At 42.0% G+C, this 17,188-nt stretch overlaps 1 protein-coding gene across 27 annotated transcripts in view; it reads left to right on the top strand.

The window, feature by feature from the left end:
* Nucleotides 1-17,188, top strand: part of SRCIN1 (SRC kinase signaling inhibitor 1) — a 1,481,450-nt gene that overhangs the window by 1,350,020 nt on the left and 114,242 nt on the right. For 26 of the 27 annotated variants that reach the window (XM_068262488.1, XM_068262500.1, XM_068262499.1 and 23 more), the window contains one exon: nucleotides 13,660-13,794. In XM_068262488.1, the coding sequence (XP_068118589.1) occupies nucleotides 13,660-13,794 (135 nt within the window). Of the gene's footprint in view, nucleotides 1-13,659; nucleotides 13,828-17,188 lie in introns of all 27 variants that reach the window. The other variant, XM_068262507.1, reaches the window with a different exon arrangement.

Genomic DNA, 17,188 nt, shown 5'->3' with positions numbered 1-17,188 from the left:
TTAGCAGAGACTCTGGGCAGAGTTATCTCTCTGGAGGAGGTTCAGACCACCATAAAAACTATTAAACTGTCTAAGATGCCAGGCCCACATGGCTTTTCAGGGCTGTTTTATGAAAAAAATTTAGTCGGCTTTGAGCCCCCTCCTGGTATCTCTCTTCAATGCGTACAAGAGAGGGGCTTGCTAAGGATAAAAAACGCCACTTACCTGGGGCTTCTATCAGCCCCCTGTAGCAGTAATGTCCCACGCCGTCCTCCTCCGATCTGCCGTTCCCCGCCGCTGGCACCGGGCATTATTTGTCTGTCATAGCCAAATAATGCGCGCTGCCGTTCGCGTCATTGGAACTGCAGACGCAGTACAAAGTTTTCTTATACTGCGTCTGCGCAGTAAGCTTCTGATGACGTGGGCGGGAGCGAGCACGGTCGTGCAGCCGCAGTTGGACGGCGTGCCGCGCTAGACCGGGACCGGCAGCGGGGAACGGCGGATCGGAGGACGGCATGGTACATTACTGCTACAGGGGGCTGATCGAAGCCCCAGGTAAGTGGCGGTTTTTATCCTTGGCAAACCCCCACAGAACCCCTTTAAGGTTTTATATTCAGACCCTAAGGCAAAGGTGCAATACACTGGCTACTCTTCTCCGATCTTTAATATAACCAGAGGAACCCGTCAAGGGTGTCCCTTGTCACCCATCTTATTTATTTTAGCTATGGAACCGTTAGCTCTCACCAATAGACAGATTCAGCATTCAGGGAGTGGAGGTGGCAGGGATTTACCATAAACGGAACCTTTTTGCAGATGATCTCTTAATGTTTCTAACAGAACCCACTACCTCCATCCCAGAACTGCTCTCTGTACTATCCAAATTCTCCTGTATATCCGGCTTAAAGATAAATCCACAGAAATTGCAACTCCTTTATGTTTCTTTGAGGCCCGAGGCCTGTCAAAGAATTAAAGCTGACTACCCGTTCTCCTAGTCTAACTCCTCAATAGAATATTTAGGTATAAACTTGACGACCAGTTACAAGACGTTCTTCCAGAATAATTACTATTCTTTAGCCAAGCAAATAACTCATTATCTGACGCAGTGGTCTTCTTACAAGATCTCCTGGTTGGGGCGGATCAATTCTGTAAAGATGTCACTACTACCTAAAATTTTATACTATTTCCGGATGTTACCAGTCCGAGTCCCCCTCACTTTTTGAGAATGTTGCAGTCTAAGATTTCAAAATTTATATGGAGTAACACCCGCCCCAGGATTCCCAAATCGACCATGTATTTCCATAAAGGCTCATACACACATCAGACCATAGTCTTTTGAAAGTGAAAGATCACAAACCAATTTTACCCCCTTCCATGTAGTATGAGAGCCATACTCTACACAGTCTATTCTATGGAGCTGAACTCCCCATCAGAGAGAAAGCTTTGCAAGATGCTGCACACAAAGATGCTGTACAGACACAAAAGATCAGTCTCTGCAAAAGATCTGTTCCTGCAAAAGATCCGTTCCTGCAAATTGCATTCATAGTCTATGAGATCTGCAGATCATCATACACACCTTGTTTAACTGACATTCATCTGCAGATCAGATCCACCAGGATGGATTTTCAGATCTGCAGATGATTGTCTGATCTGCAGATGAATGTCAGTTAAACAAGGTGTGTATGATGATCTGCAGATCTCATAGATTATGAATGCATTTTGCAGGAACGGATCTTTTGCAGAAACAGATCTTTTGCAGATACTGATCTTTTGTGTCTGTACAGCATTTGTGTGTGCAGCATCTTGCAAAGATTTCTGTCTGATGGGGAGTTCAGCTCCATAGAAAAGACTGTGAAGGTATGGCTCTCATACTACATGGAAGGGGGTAAAATTAGTCTGTGATCTTTCATTTTCAAAAGACTATGGTCTGATGTGTGCATGTGGCCTAAGACTAAAGGAGGTCTAGGTGTTCCCAATTTGTCTAGTTACTTTGAAGCAGCACAATTGACTCACTTGATTGACCTCTTTGCAGGTTCAAAAATGCCAACCTGAGTTCTATTCGAGATACCAGCTGCATTCCCGCAATCGGTCCATACCCCCTTACGGCTACCCAAACAGTCCCGCCCTAAAACTTGTACTACATCATTACTTAACTGTATGGGACTCTATTCTCCCCAGGAGAAAATACCAGAGCCCCCATTAGATTCCCTCTTCTGAAAGATTTCACTATTTACAGCTTGGACACTGGCTAACCTCCTTCCTCCCATTGCAAGTTCAATACCCTATCACTTTAACTAGATTTGAGCACTATTGTGCAAATAACCCCTTAGCAAAGGGAATGATCTCAGACCTATACTCCATTTTGACAGACCCGCCATCCACCTTTCGTCATGGATATATGTCTAAATGGGAATCTAACTTGAGGGGCAAGAAAACAATGGAGGAATGGGGGAGACCTGAAAAGTTGTTCCAACATTGTCACTAAACTTGGCAGTGGTTGAGTCAGCCTATAAAGTACTCATGAGGTGGTACTGGGTTCCGGCCAGACTGGCCCATTTACCAGGAACACACGGAGGCTTATGTTTTCGAGGTTGTGGGTCTAAAGGCGATATGCTTCATGTTTTCTGGTCCTGTCCCATGCCCTCAAGATTTTGGCCTAAAATATATAGGCTGCTTCACTCACTGTTTTCCAAAACAATCCCAAAGAACCCCTGAACTGCTTTATTGCATGGAAAGATAGACTCTTTAAATAAGACACAGAGTATTAGCCCATTTTATTTTTTCAACAGCATCCCAAACAATAGCACGAGCCTGGAAAACCCAATTTGTGCCATATGGGGAGGTCAAACAAAGGGTCACAGCTTTTATGATGCAAGAACGACTAGCGGCCATACTAGATGATAAAATGAACAAATATAGTAAGGTATGGGACCCTTGGAGGTTGTATGTGGGCTTAACTTAAAATAATGAACCAAACAGTTTGTTAGATAACACAGCAGGAGCAGGCCGTCTGTCTTCTTTTTTCCTTCTTCGTTTCTCTTTCTTCTTTTCTTTGCCTTTTCTTCCTTCATTCTGACCCTTCTTGTTGACCCTGGGACTCCAGGTTTTTGTTGTCCAATATCTGCCCATAGTAGGTAACTTCATATTGATGTAGGATTGCTATTGTGCCTTATCTTTATCTTTGTGTGACATGCCACTGGCGAAACTCAAGTAGTCCTATGTCTACCTCATTATTCATTGTTACCTACAATTTCAAGATATTGACCTCTGTATATTTTATTCTTGATGTTATATTATTTTCAAAATAGAAAGGCAATAACCTTTTAGAAACAGAAAAAAAATTAACTGCAAAGTGGGGTGTGTGTAATTATTAAGCCCCCTGAGTCAATACTTTGTAGTACCAACTTTTGCGCAATTATAGCTGCCAGTCTTTTAGGGTATGTCTCTACCAGCTGTGCACATCGAGAGACTGAAGTCCTTGCCCATTCTTCTTTGCAAAACAGCTCCAGCTCAGTCAGATTAGATAGACAGCGTTTGTGAACAGCAGTTTTCAGATCTTGCCACAGATTCTCGATTGGATTTAGATCTGGACTTTGACTGGGCCATTCTATCACATGGATATGTTTTGTTTTAAACCATTCCATTGTTGCCCCTGCTTTATGTTTAGGGTCTTTGTCCTGCTGGAAGGCGAACCTCCTCCCCAGTCTCAAGTCTTTTGCAGACTCCAAGAGGTTTTCTTCCAAGATTGCCCTGTATTTTGCTCCATCCATCTTCCCATCAACTCTGACCAGCTTCCCTGTCCCTGCTGAAGAGAAGCACCCCCAGAGCATGATGCTGCCACAACCATATTTGACAGTGGGGATGGTGTGTTCAGAGTGATGTGCAGTGTTAGTTTTCCGCCACACATAGGATTTTGCATTTTGGCCAAAAAGTTCCATTTTGGTCTCATCTGACCAGAGCACCTTCTTCCACATGTTTGCTGTGTCCCCCACATGGCTTGTGGCAAACTGCAAACGGGACTTCTTATGCTTTTCTGTTAACAATGGCTTTCTTCTTGACATTCTTGCATAAAGGCCAACTTTGTGCAGTGCACGACTAATAGTTGTCCTATGGACAGATTCCCCCACCTGAGCTGTAGATCTCTGCAGCTCGTCCAGAGTCACCATGGGCCTCTTGACTGCATTTCTGATCAGCGCTCTCCTTGTTCGGCCTGTGAGTTTAGGTGGACGGCCTTGTCTTGGTAGGTTTACAGTTTTGCCATACTCCTTCCATTTCAGAATGATCGCTTGAACTGTGATCTGTGGGATGTTCAAGGCTTTGGAAATCTTTTTGTAGCCTAAGCCTGCTTTACATTTCTCAATAACTTTATCCTTGACCTGTCTGGTGTGTTCTTTGGACTTCATGGTGTTGTTGCTCCCAATATTCTCTTTGGCCTAGTGCACACCAGAGCGGTTCTGCTGCGGTTTGCGATCCGCTTGCGGGTGCGGATCCGCTAGGGTAATGTATTTCAATGGGCTGGTGCACACCAGAGCGGGAGGAGTTTTGCAGAAACGCATACTCCCGGGCTGCTGCAGATTTTGGATTGCGGATGCGTTTCTCCCTCAATTTATTTATTTTTATTTATTTATTTATTGTATTTATAAAGCGCCAACATATTACGCAGCGCTGATTCAATTACGCAGCCTCAATGTTAAGTATAGGAAAAACGCAAACCGCTCTGAAAAACGGCACTTCAGAGCGGTTTGCCAGGCGTTTTTTTGTTACAGTAGCTGTTCAGTAACCGCTTTACTGTAACAATACATGAAATCTACTATACCAAAAACGCTTCACAAAACCGCAAAATGCTAGCTGAAACGCTACAGAAAAAGCGTTTCAAAATCTGCTAGCATTTTGCGGATCTGCTAGCGGTTTTTGGTGTGCACCAGGCCTTAGACAACCTCTGAGGCCGTGACAGAGCAGCTGTATTTGTACTGACATTAGATTACACACAGGTGCACTCTATTTAGTCATTAGCACTCATCAGACAATGTCTATGGGCAACTGACTGCACTCAGACCAAAGGGGGCTGAATAATTACGCACACCCCACTTTGCAGTTATTGATTTGTAAAAAAATGTTTGGAATCATGTATGATTTTCGTTCCACTTCATGTGTACACCACTTTGTATTGGTCTTTCACGTGGAATTCCAATAAAATTGATTCATGTTTGTGGCAGTAATATGACAAAATGTGGAAACCGTCAAGGGGGCCGAATACTTTTGCAAACCACTGTAGAGCAGATACAGGTACTGCTTACGTAGTAACTGAATTGTGATAGATTTGGCCTGGCTTGTGACTTGTGCAGGATGTTTTTCCTCACAAGTTGGACTAAAAAAACAAGTGCAGCAACAAAGTTGACATATGACTTATTGTTCTGTCTGTCTACAGGAGTGAGGTAGTGGAAGGAGGCAGAGAATGTAACCTCCCTGAGCTTGTCTACCTCAAAGCAAACACATTCAAGCGTTCATTGTGCCATTTCCAGAGTAGGTTTTAGTCTCAGAAACCCTTATTTGGATTTAGTCATAGAAAATGGGCTAAAATGCCTAAATACCCACGCAGAGGTTGCAGTAGGAACACAATATGTCAATGTACAAAACAGAAAATGAAGAATATAAAATGTAACAGGTCAAAGGCGAAAAAAACATAAATACATGATCATTTGTGTTACTTCACTAGTTCCATCGGATTTAAGGAACAAATCGCTCATTCCTAAGCTTTATGATAGATATAGGAAAGGCCCATGTTCTCGAGCCATGAGATCTAATGTGGTCACCAGAGTAGGTTTTAAAGGGAATCTGAAATCAAAATAAACTTATGGGATAATGAATTGTATGTGTAGTACAGCCAAGAAATAGAACATTAGTAGCAAAGAATAGAGTCTTGTATTGTTTCTGGCACAGGAAGAATGAATAAACGTCAGCTGTTATCTATGCAAAAGAGCTTCTCTGAGCTCTCCGACCTAACTTGGGTCGGATACAGTCCTATTTTCTGAAGCACTTCTACATTAAAGAAACAGTGAGAGGCAGCTTCAGATGAGGTTTTACTGCAGGGGAGCTCAAAGGGTCGTTACCTCTGCTCTGTTTAATAGTTTAAAATACAGAGTGTGGTTTGTAATTACAAATATGATAGAATGATGCAATGTTATAACAAAAAGCTTTATTACTGAGAATAAAAATATTCTGTTCTTTGCTACTAATGGTCTTTTCATTTTCTGTACTACACATACAATTCATAATACAGCATTATACGTTTTTTTCGCCTTATAGTGTCACTTTAACCTGATTAATGGAAGTGAGACATTTCTTGTGTCTATAGACTACCCAGATAGCTCATGGTGACTCAGAATGACTAAAAGAGACCAATAAGCCCTCTTACTAAAAAAGTTATCCAAACTATATAAATTTTCCTTCTTAAAAGAAAAGTTATTTGTAATTATTAATATTTAGTATTATTTAGCGCTTACATCCCCTGCAGTCCTTTACAGAGAATATATTCTCACTAACTGTGTGTGTGGCCAACACGGTGACGTAGTGGTTAGCGCTCTCGCCTTGCAGCGCTGGGTCCCCGGTTTTGAATCCCAGCCAGGGCCCTATCTGCAAGGAGTTTGTATGTTCTCCCCGTATCTGCATGGGTTTCCTCCAGGCACTCCAGTTTCCTCCTACACTCCAAAAACATACAGATACGTTTCTGTGACCACTTCCTCAGGTCAAGTAGGGTGCGGTAAATTCTCAAGGTCACGAATAGCGCCTCTGTATTTATATATAGATAAACCTTGAAGATTTCCACATCCAAGACAATATATATACTGTACAACGCTGTGTAAGATGTCAGTGCTATATAAATACTAAATAATAATAAAATAACTGTCCCTCAGAGGGGCTCACAATCTAACCTAATCACAATATAATCCTTACTATGGTCATAGATGTCTATTGTTGTCTAGAACCAATTTTTGGGAGGAAGCCAAATGTTTTTGGGATGTGGGAAATAACTGGAGTGCCTGAAGGAAACCCATGCACATACAAACTCTGTGCAGTCAGTTTCCTGGGATCCAGCACTGCAAGGCAGGATTGCTATCTGCTATGCCACCATGCTGGCCAATTATTCAGCTTTAAGTGAGCAATAAAGATTCCCCATGATGCATCATTGCTGAATAACCAAACTATCCTTAATTTTTGTGTGTGACACCTCATACTTGGGCTCTGACTGGAGAGGACTACCAGGAACCCTGATATAATCTTAGTGCAGACCAGTATTGCCAACTCATCCCTTTAAATACTGACACATCTAAGTTATACAGCTTCTGGGGCTTTGCACATAATTAGTGCCTTAACTGCATCTACCTAGCCACAAAACCTGTATAATTCATATGCGTCAGTAATTAAAGGGATGAGTTGGCAACACTGGTGCAGACACCACATGATTTCCTTGCTACAACTTTCTGGGTAGGTGCTGTGGAGATGAGGAACACTGTGAGGGTCAGACAGGCAGCATTCTGTTGTGCTCTCTGTGTGACTTCCTTCACTCTATAATGGTGAAAGTTATTCAGAAAATGTTAGCGATGACATGACGTCAAGACCTTGTGTGCATTGATTTCCAGACAAGCCAGAGATTATTCACATGAATGGGAAGTGGACCAGATGAGATGGCTATGTTTCCGGAAATAGGGTGTTGCCTAATGCTAATTCTTCAGATAACAGCACAAAGTGAAAACTTGTCACAGATCTCAACCAGGAAAACTAAGTGTATGATAATCAAATACAGAATCAGAGGCTGTGTCCTTTAAAAAAAAAAAAGAAAAAACTGCTAAAACAAGCAGTAGTTGTAGGAATGTAGAATGAAGGAGCAAAGAGTTTGGATTAATGAACTTCATGAAATTGGTGACCGGAAGTTGTACAAGTAGGGCTTCTGCTGCTGTTCGGCACAGTAATAGGGTTGAGCTGAAGATTCTTCTGGGAGCTGGTTCACATGGTCGATAACCGCATTTTCGGCGGCCGGCGAAAGCATTTTTAAAAAGGGGTGTACCGTTGCTCCATTTAAATGAAACAAAATATTTTTTAAACTACTGTGACAGCAATTGGCGTAGTTAGTGTAAAAGTTGCGGAAGATCCCATCGTCTTCTCAGACGTTACATGTAGCGTCCAAGACAGCTGCGTTCCCATGGTTTTTTGTCTCTCAGGGGTTTAAAATGGAATGACAGGGACCAATGCCAAACGCTTTTCTCCATGGTACCAAAAAAGTGATGAGCATCGGCTACTCGAGCTGCCACCAGCAGTCCCGCCAGGCTGTGAACCAACCTTAACCACTTAATGACAACATGACTTATAAAAACGTCCTGCTAGAGCCTCTTAGTGGCTCCAGGACGTTTTTATAAGTCAGACAGTGCTGCTGCCGCTGTGCATGCGCGCCCGCTCAGGAATGCACGTGCACGTGAAAATAGTGCAAACAAAAAACACCAAAGAAAAAAATACACCTTTATTTCCAAATACTATATTGTCACCATACATTGTACTAGGGACATAATTAAAATCTTGTGATAACCAGGACAAATCGGCAGATAAAATGTGTGGGTTTTATGTACAGTAGCAGTGTTTATATTAAAATTATAGGGGATGAAATTGGAGAAATAGTGTATTTTTTCCTTTGTTTTTCCATTTAAAATGCATAGAAAATAAAGTAATTACAGAAAACAAATATCAATCCCAAAAAGCCCAATTTGTGGTGAAAAAAACAAGATATAGATCATTTCATTGTGATTAGTAGTGATTAAGCTATTGGCAAATGAAAGGGATGAGCACTGAAAGGATGAAAATCCCTCTTGTCCGTTAGCGTATAAACGCCTTTGGGGTGAAGTGGTTAAAGAGGAACTGTTGCGAAAATCTTAAAATTTCAAATGCATACAAATAAGTAAGTACATTTCTCCCACAGTAAAATGAGCCATAAATGACTTTTCTCCTATGTTGCTGTCACTTACAGTAGGTAGTAGAAATCTGACATTACCAATATGTTTTGGGCTAGTCCATCTCTTCAAGGGGGATTCTCAGCATTGCCCTTATTCTTTAAAAAGACATTCCCTGAAAATTATTAATACAAAGATGCTGGCCAGCCTCCCTGCTCACTGCACACTACTTTTGGCAGTTGGACGGAGCAACTGCCATTCACTAAGTGCTTTTTAAAATAAAATAAAAAAATACTGAGGCCCCCTCTATGAAAAGATGGGCTAGTCCAAAATCTGTCGGTAATGTCAGATTTCTACTACTTACTGTAAGTGACAGCAACATAGGAGAAAAGTAATTTATGGCTCATTTTACTCTGGGAAAAATGTACTTCCTATTTGTATGTGTTTACAATTTTAAAGATTTTCGTGGCAGTTCCTCTTTAACCCATACATCTCCAGTGACCCAGGAAGTAAAAGCCATGAAACACAAAATACACATGGTGCCAAATCAGTTGGCAGCTAGTTCATTTACACAGATACCACCCAATTGATTTGTGGATGACTAGTGGATTTCACTTGCCAGCATGACTTCCACTTCCAAGGTCAGTGGAATTGTGCATATTAAATTTGCCTTAAGCCTGGTTCACACTTTCAATTTTGATTGACCAATCACTGACCATTTCTACCACCTCCATTTAGTACGAGAGTTTATCTACACAATCTGTTCAGAGTATTTGAAATCTGTTGACCCACATAATACATGGAGGTGGTAAAATTGGTCAGTGATTGGCCAATTTTCAAGGAAGGTGAGTACCAGGCTTTACTCTGCGCCACCATTCTGCTCTATCATGCTGTTGGGGATTGCAAAGGAACAAGGCACATACAGTGCTTCTGAGAAGAGTACTACCTTAGACTTGGAAGTCTATGCTGCAGACTACACACCTACACCTTTATACCCGGTACCCATTATGCAATTTCCCATCAGATAGATGAGTCGGTAGATAATTTCTGAAAGACCAATCGGATTTCCAATCATTTTTCTGACCGATTTTCTGATCACTTATATGCAAATCAATCAGAAAAATTATCGGACCTGTCGGAAATTATCTATTCAGCCCATCTATCTGACGGGAAATTGCATGGTGTGTACCAGGCTTTAGGCATCATCTTGTCAAAGAACTTCTACACAGTTTGAAAAAAGAGTGCATCCTCACCAACCCATGTGTTATTTACCATGAAGATAAGTGTTTTAAAGAAAGTAATACTTTGCTTGATTTTTGGTTTGCATTGGGGTAACAACCACTGCCATGAGATTCTTTTTCATCCCCTTTGCTCCAGTGGATGGGTTTTGCCTTCTGAGAGGGTAGGTGAGACCAAGCCCCCATTCACTGCTCCTCCTAATCAAGGTGCTTGAGAGGGTGTGACTGAACTGCTACCCCATCTTTTGGGGTCAGTGTAAGGGGGTGGGACAGCCAGGTGAGAAGGGTGTATTTGGACAATGCTTCTCTCACATCTTGCAATGACCGTAAACTGAATGTACTGCAGCAGTAAAAATTAGAATTACCGTAATCGATCTCCCCTTGCGATGGATCCGCTCGGTACAGAGGATAGCGTACAGTTTTGGGTCTGCTCCATTCCACTTTACTGTTGCATCCAGGGGCAAATGCGTTGCACCATAGGTGGCTATGGCCATTGCATCTGCTCATCCAGAAAAATGCCGCAAGTGCGGACTCTGCGTTCCGTTTTTGCAATGTTTTTTACCAATTGGAAGTGCATCCTATTTTTAACAGGATCTGCTTCCTTTGCTGAGGAAACATAGTCTTATAGTATTGACTTTTCTTAAACACCTACTGTCACAAAAAAGTGATTAATGGGCCAAGGAGGCATATCTATAATAACTGCATCAGAACTGGTGCTGTAAGTTTAATTAGCCACCTTGTAAACAAGGTAGCACAAAGAGCGGCGATAATTTTTTTGAACGGTTCTAATCTACTTGGCAGTACAAGGGCAGTGCTACGGGTTGTTATATGTTGCAGGTTTCTTTGTGTCTTAAGAAGAATTTAAAATGTATCGTGTTATTAAATTAGGAAAAAGCACAGAAGGGTTTTCATAGTGTGAATACTGTTGCGGCTGTCTGCGACCCCTGATCTTCAAATCACTTATCAGGCTGACGTGGTGGCTGGGAATGCTAGAATCCCCCCTCTTTCCTGTTATTCTTATACTTCCTTCTGCAGTGTTTCCTACTGACCTTCTCTCTGTGTGGTGATCAGCCTGGTAACTTCACACCTGTGCTTACACTGGCACTGTGTCCCGAAATGGCCTTCCAGACAGACATAGCTACAGCACATAACAAAATGCCATAGCTAACCCTTCTTAAGAGATCCAGACATGTTCTAACGTCTGTTTAATGCTTTGCAGTCAAAGGGCAGGAATGCATAGCAAACAGTGATTATTCCATCATAAAGCTATGTACTTTACTTGAAGAATCTGAGGTTTCTCTACAAATACTGGGGTCCCCAATTCAGGATAAACATAAGTGATACCTCCTTCATTCACTTGTAGTAGTGGACATGGAAATGCTCAGTTACAAATTATACACAGTGCAGAAGGAAAGTGGAGGCGGACATGTTAGTTACTCCCAACAGATGCACGGAGTGCAGAAAACTGTTGGACAGCATGGCTCCCAAATATGCCATCAGCATTACCAATACCTTTCCTGTGGGATCTTGTGACCTGGAGATTATTGAATTAAGAGTCTTCAGGAGAAATGCTGCTGTACTCAGAGTGTTTGAGGTGAAAATAGACAGATCCCGTAATGTCAGGCTCTATCTGGATTAAATTGGAGAAGGGGGTTGCGGGGTTAAATACGCACCTCTCCTGAAGTCATGTTTTATGGAGCCTTCTGAAGATCTTCGGAAACCTCCATCTGCGTGGCCATGTCTTGCTATCAGCTTGTCAGCCAACAATCAACTGCCGTGCTGGGGGTGGGCCGCGGCTACGCAGGTTGGGCATAGGAAAATTTGTTTTCAAATCACCAGGGCTTGTTCTGACAGGGAGGTGGAAGTGATGACCTGCCTGAAGGGGAGACGCCAGGACAGGTGAGTATTTCACCCCGCGAGACCCCTAACCCCCCCCCCCCACACACACTCACACACACACACTCACCTCCCAATCCTCCAGCATTCTGACAGAATTACAGGCTCTGTCTATTTCGGCTTTAGGTACTCTTCAACATACAGGTACTTTAGATACTCTTTAACATTGTGAATACCACTAATTTCCCTGATTCCCACACTGCTCACATCTAACAGCACCTTACAGAGTTACAGAGCTTTAGGCCTAGTTCACACTACAAAAATGTTTTTTGCAAAGTGATTTTCAGAGCGATTTTTAAAAGAATGTGCGTTTTTGGAAATTCCTTTAAAAAATGCTCTAAATTTGGTACAGGGAGCACGTTTTTAATTTTGTGGAAACCGAAAGGCTGCAGTGAGAACACCCTCATAGGGTGACTCTGCTCTACCGCTTTGCTGATCGCTGTCAGTCGACAAACTTAGTGCAATTAGTGTGAACCAGCCCTAACTGCTCAATTCACGTTTCACCACTCACAAAGTGACAGGGTTAACTGGGAAACAGAAATGACAGACTGTGGTTTTGTATAAACAAGGCCTTCACCTGCTTCTGGGGTGTATGTATTAGTATGCCGCCGGTAAGCTGGGCGCAGGGTGAGCCGAATGACGGCTCACTTTTCAAGCAAATGGAAGTGGAAGTAGCCTATTGAGACTTCTCTGTGCATTGATAGGAATCTAATTCTTCACTAGTAAGGCTATGTTTCCACTGTGAGCTTGCGTCTTGCGAGACGTGATCCCGGCACAACTGTAGTCCCGCTTTGCACGGCTATGGGATTTGGATAGGTGACGCGAGATTATGCTGCATCCCGTCAGATTTTTCTCCACACAGGAATTCGGATGCTCTCTGTTGACTTCAATAGGCTGCCAAATCACATCCACATTTGTGGGCGGAGAAACGGACCACAATCACAGCAGTGGAAACCTAGCCTCCATGATTTCCAGTCATAGTTATGTGGGTATGTAGTATTGCCTAGTGGATCTCTGTAATCTTAGCAGCGTAATGTGCAGACTTTATACCTTTTTAGTTTAGATGCATAACTTTGGATACAATTTTGAATGGCAGCTACCTTGTCTTCCCTGGTACAGAGGCTGAACTGTGATGTGGTGGAGGTGAGGGATGGGAATGGGAGAGATGTGACTGCATTTCCATACTATGAATTCCAGCTGAATTTGGCAACATGCTGGAACTCGAGAGCCCTACCGGAACCAAAGAGGAGGCTGCTTCTGCAGATGTATCATCCGTTCTGCTTCTCCTTTTGTGGAATTGTGCAGATCACTGTGCTTGGGCTGGCCATACTAGCAGTATTGCTGCAAATGGAGTAACTGATTTAGAGATTAAGTATTTTTCATTATGGTTTTCCATTGTGGAAAACAGACTGTTCATCACCACTGTGCTGCTGACACCTGTTCTAAGCCATGTACACATCCTGCAGCGGGCCCTGGCAGTGCAGCATTCTAGGGGAGCAGATCTCGCTTTCTCTATATGACCAGCCTATTGCGTTATCTTGCATGCTGTGAAAGGTACATCTCCATCGCGCAATGATCTACGCGCTGACCCTCTCCTTTTCTGCTTGCAGAGTGGAGGCATGTCAATCCCTCCTATGAAGATGGTTGGCTCCCGGCTGAAGACTGTCCAGCAGAGTAGTGGAGACAAGAGCAACAAGCATTCCAAGCAAAGAATGGAGTACATGAGGATCCAGGGCCACCAGCAGGTAGTTTATCTGTAGAGAAGATGTGAGCACAAGGTTAGCACACACTGACTCCCCTTTCATGTTTCATCCAAATGCCGCATCAGTCTGTGTGTTTAAAACCTTGTCATCACGGCTGTTTCGAGATATGTGCAATGCCAGTAGGTTCATTTGTTGCTGAGGGAGGCTCTGTATGCAATAACCCTCTTAACTTGCTCTCTAATTTCTTTATCTTGAATACCAAATGATAACTATACAATATAAGTGTCTGCACTTCTGCCATTGCACATATTTTGTTGTGTTGTTCATGGCTTATGTTTAGGTAATATGAGCACAACCCAAAGGCCAGGGAAACCAGGGTAATGTTTTTCAGTGGTTGTCTGCTTGCTTGATGGGTCTCTACCGTCACTAGCTAAGTGACTTCCTTCCAAGGAAACAGTGGCAGCTTTACTTTAAAGCGGATCCGAGATGAAAAACTAACTATATAACAAGTAACTTGTCTATATATCTTATCTAAAGTTTTTAGATAGTTTACACAGCAAATTTAGCTGCAAACAGCTTTAATAGAAAATGATTATTTCTTCCAGTGATACAATGACAGCAGCCATGTTGTTTGTAAACGTTACACAGAGGCAGGCTTATCTGTATCTTGATCACTAAGCCTGTGAAAAAAAACCTAATCCCCTCTCCTCCCTCCTCCCCTCTGCCTCTGAAATCAATGGCTAGTAACACCTCCTACTGCCCAGACTGAGCTCCCATGAGCCCTTGCTACTGCCAAGGCTCTCTGAAAACCTGTGGGCATGGTTTATTTAGTTTATAGGGGATTAGAGTATTAAAACAAAAACAAAAAAGTATTTGGCTTGAGGAATGCACTATAAACAATAGGAAAGGAACACAATTATGCAATGAGTAAAAGTTCACCTCGGATCCACTTTAAGGACAGGTTTCCAAAGGTGCAGATTCACCACTTGGATCACATTCTGGAATTGACTATATTCATACATTTTTTTTCTCCACAAAGTAATCCAGGTTTGCACTCCAGAGTTTGACCATTATCTGTATACATGGAAATATCCAGAGTAAGGTCTCCCACATGTTCAGCCACATGTTTGTGGCCTTAGAGTGTTCGCACGACCCAAAAAGCTGTATTATGCTGCCTGAATAGTGTTACTTAAACATATAAATATGCACATGAGCTCATGCGCTCTATTACTGGTTACGTGACATCCATTCACTGGAGGTCTGTACTGCATGTGATCGACCCATGAATTCAGCTGCTTCTCCACTGTTTACAAAATGGACAATACGCTTCCCTTCTTTAAAGCGGAACTGCAGTCATAATTTTCTATCTACTAGGAAAAAAAAATAGCCATATGATCTGAGAAACATTTTTTTTAATCTCCCCCTGAAAAATGTGATCGGAGTGCAGTCCACTGTCTTGAATCTGACTGGTCAGTCAAGTTAATTGGAACCAATTATATTTGTGGAGTACACTGGCAAACAGTCTGCACCGGAGCTTGATGAAGCTTTATAAATCTATATAGTTTGGTCAATACTCTAGTTATGATCTTGGCTGTTGGTTGGGCACTTACCATATTTTTCATTCGTATCCTGAGAGCCTTAGAGACTGGAGTAGCAATCCCATGCAAAGTGGCCGAGAATTTAATTGTTGTTAGAATAGCTACCCAACACCAGCCAACTTCTAATATGTTAGGCCCCAGATGTAGGGGACTGTCCACTGGTATTATTGGCTCCACTGTTTCCCCATTACAACCTCTGCCATAGTCGTAATAAAAAAATGTTTGGAATGTTTGTTATGGGAAATACACTAACCAAGGTTTTTGATGTTTGCCATAGAAAACATAAAACTTGTGTTCCTCCCTACAGATGCACTTTTTTTTCAATCGTATCCCCGTTGATCAACTTTTTTGAAATAAACGGCTTAGCAGCTTTCAGGAGATTACTTAAAACTATTTAGTGTTTCAGAGATACAGCCCATCCTTGAACACCCACTGAAAGAAATTTCTACGGTTAGGTTAGTTTGTCCAGAGGTACTGCCTGTGAAGCATAAGGTCACAAGTTTTACGCCCCTGTAAGAGAAAAAAAAAAGTTAGGCGAAATTATGATCTGAGAAAAAAAAAGATGACAATAACCTGGAAATAGTTGTGATTGGCCAAAGACAGAAACTTTGAAGAGTTGGCAAACTGCATCTCAAGAAATACCTTCATCCAAGGCCAATTTTGGGAGGGAGTTGCGTATAAAGTCTTACCTCTCCTCAAGCTTTTTTTTTTGGTTTGTTTTTTTGTTTTAGTCGAGAATGTAGCAGGGAAAGTTGAAAGACTGTCATGCTGTTAATTAATTTTGTTCCAACAAGGCCCATTCACAGTAGGAGGATTAGCGGGCGATTCTGCTTAAAGCACTAGTGCTATTCTAACCTATGGCAGTGATCTCACTGCCGCAATTGGCGCTAATTGCAAAACGCCCGCTATTGGCGCCAATCGCAAAACGAGTTATCTGCAGCATTTGTGCTGCGATTCTGGAGCGATTGCTGTACACTGCTTAATAAACCGCTGATATCAATTGCTCTGAATCGCAGAAGTGTACAGTGATTTTACTGCGTTAAATGGCTCTTAATGAGGAGCATCAAGATTCCCTGCAATAGAGACACAAACAGAAAAGGTGCTGACTGAAGCTCTCACCATTCTGCTCTGTATCCCTAACTAAAAAATAAAATATTGATAACTAAAAAAAAAAAGTTTTGGCTGGAGGTCTGCTCTAAGGTGTGAGCTAAATTTTTTTCTTGACAAGTAGACTGATGATGATCTCTGCTGCTCAAATGCAAACAGTTTTAATGGGATACTGTATGTTATTTAAGTGACTTTTTGCTATCCATAATCCGTTATTGGTTATGCATTGTATCTTTGCTGCTGAATTTATGTTTGCTGGGAATTTCTAGGAATGTAGTATTTTAGTTTGTATATGATCATGTTTTCCTGCATCTTCCCAGCTTAATCTGCAGAATGTGTCATGAATACCAACTTGTTGCTGAGTATAGCCCCTTTTTTTTGTGCACCAGCTCTGACCTCAGCAAGGCAATTGATTCCATGGTCTGTTTCTGGCCTACCCTTACCCACCTCATTGCTACCACTGTAGTTTGTGTTCATAGAGTTGTGGTCTTAGCTATTTCATATTTCTTATATTCGCATTTATTTATTTTGTCATGATTCTTACACTGCCTCCTCAGCTCTAATTCCCTTATGCTTTCCTTCCCATATTTGTCACCTATCTGTGTCTCAGTAAATGCAAAAAATGGGAGTAATTATAATACCCTTAGTAGTTTGCCACAACACTGTTCACAATCTTCTGTGCAACTAAAGGATATCTGATTAAATAGCAATCAAGAAACAGATTTTGAAAA

The sequence above is a fragment of the Hyperolius riggenbachi genome, chromosome 12, assembly GCF_040937935.1.
Source record: "Hyperolius riggenbachi isolate aHypRig1 chromosome 12, aHypRig1.pri, whole genome shotgun sequence".
NCBI lineage: Eukaryota > Metazoa > Chordata > Amphibia > Anura > Hyperoliidae > Hyperolius > Hyperolius riggenbachi.
This window is presented reverse-complemented; position numbering and strand designations above follow the sequence as displayed.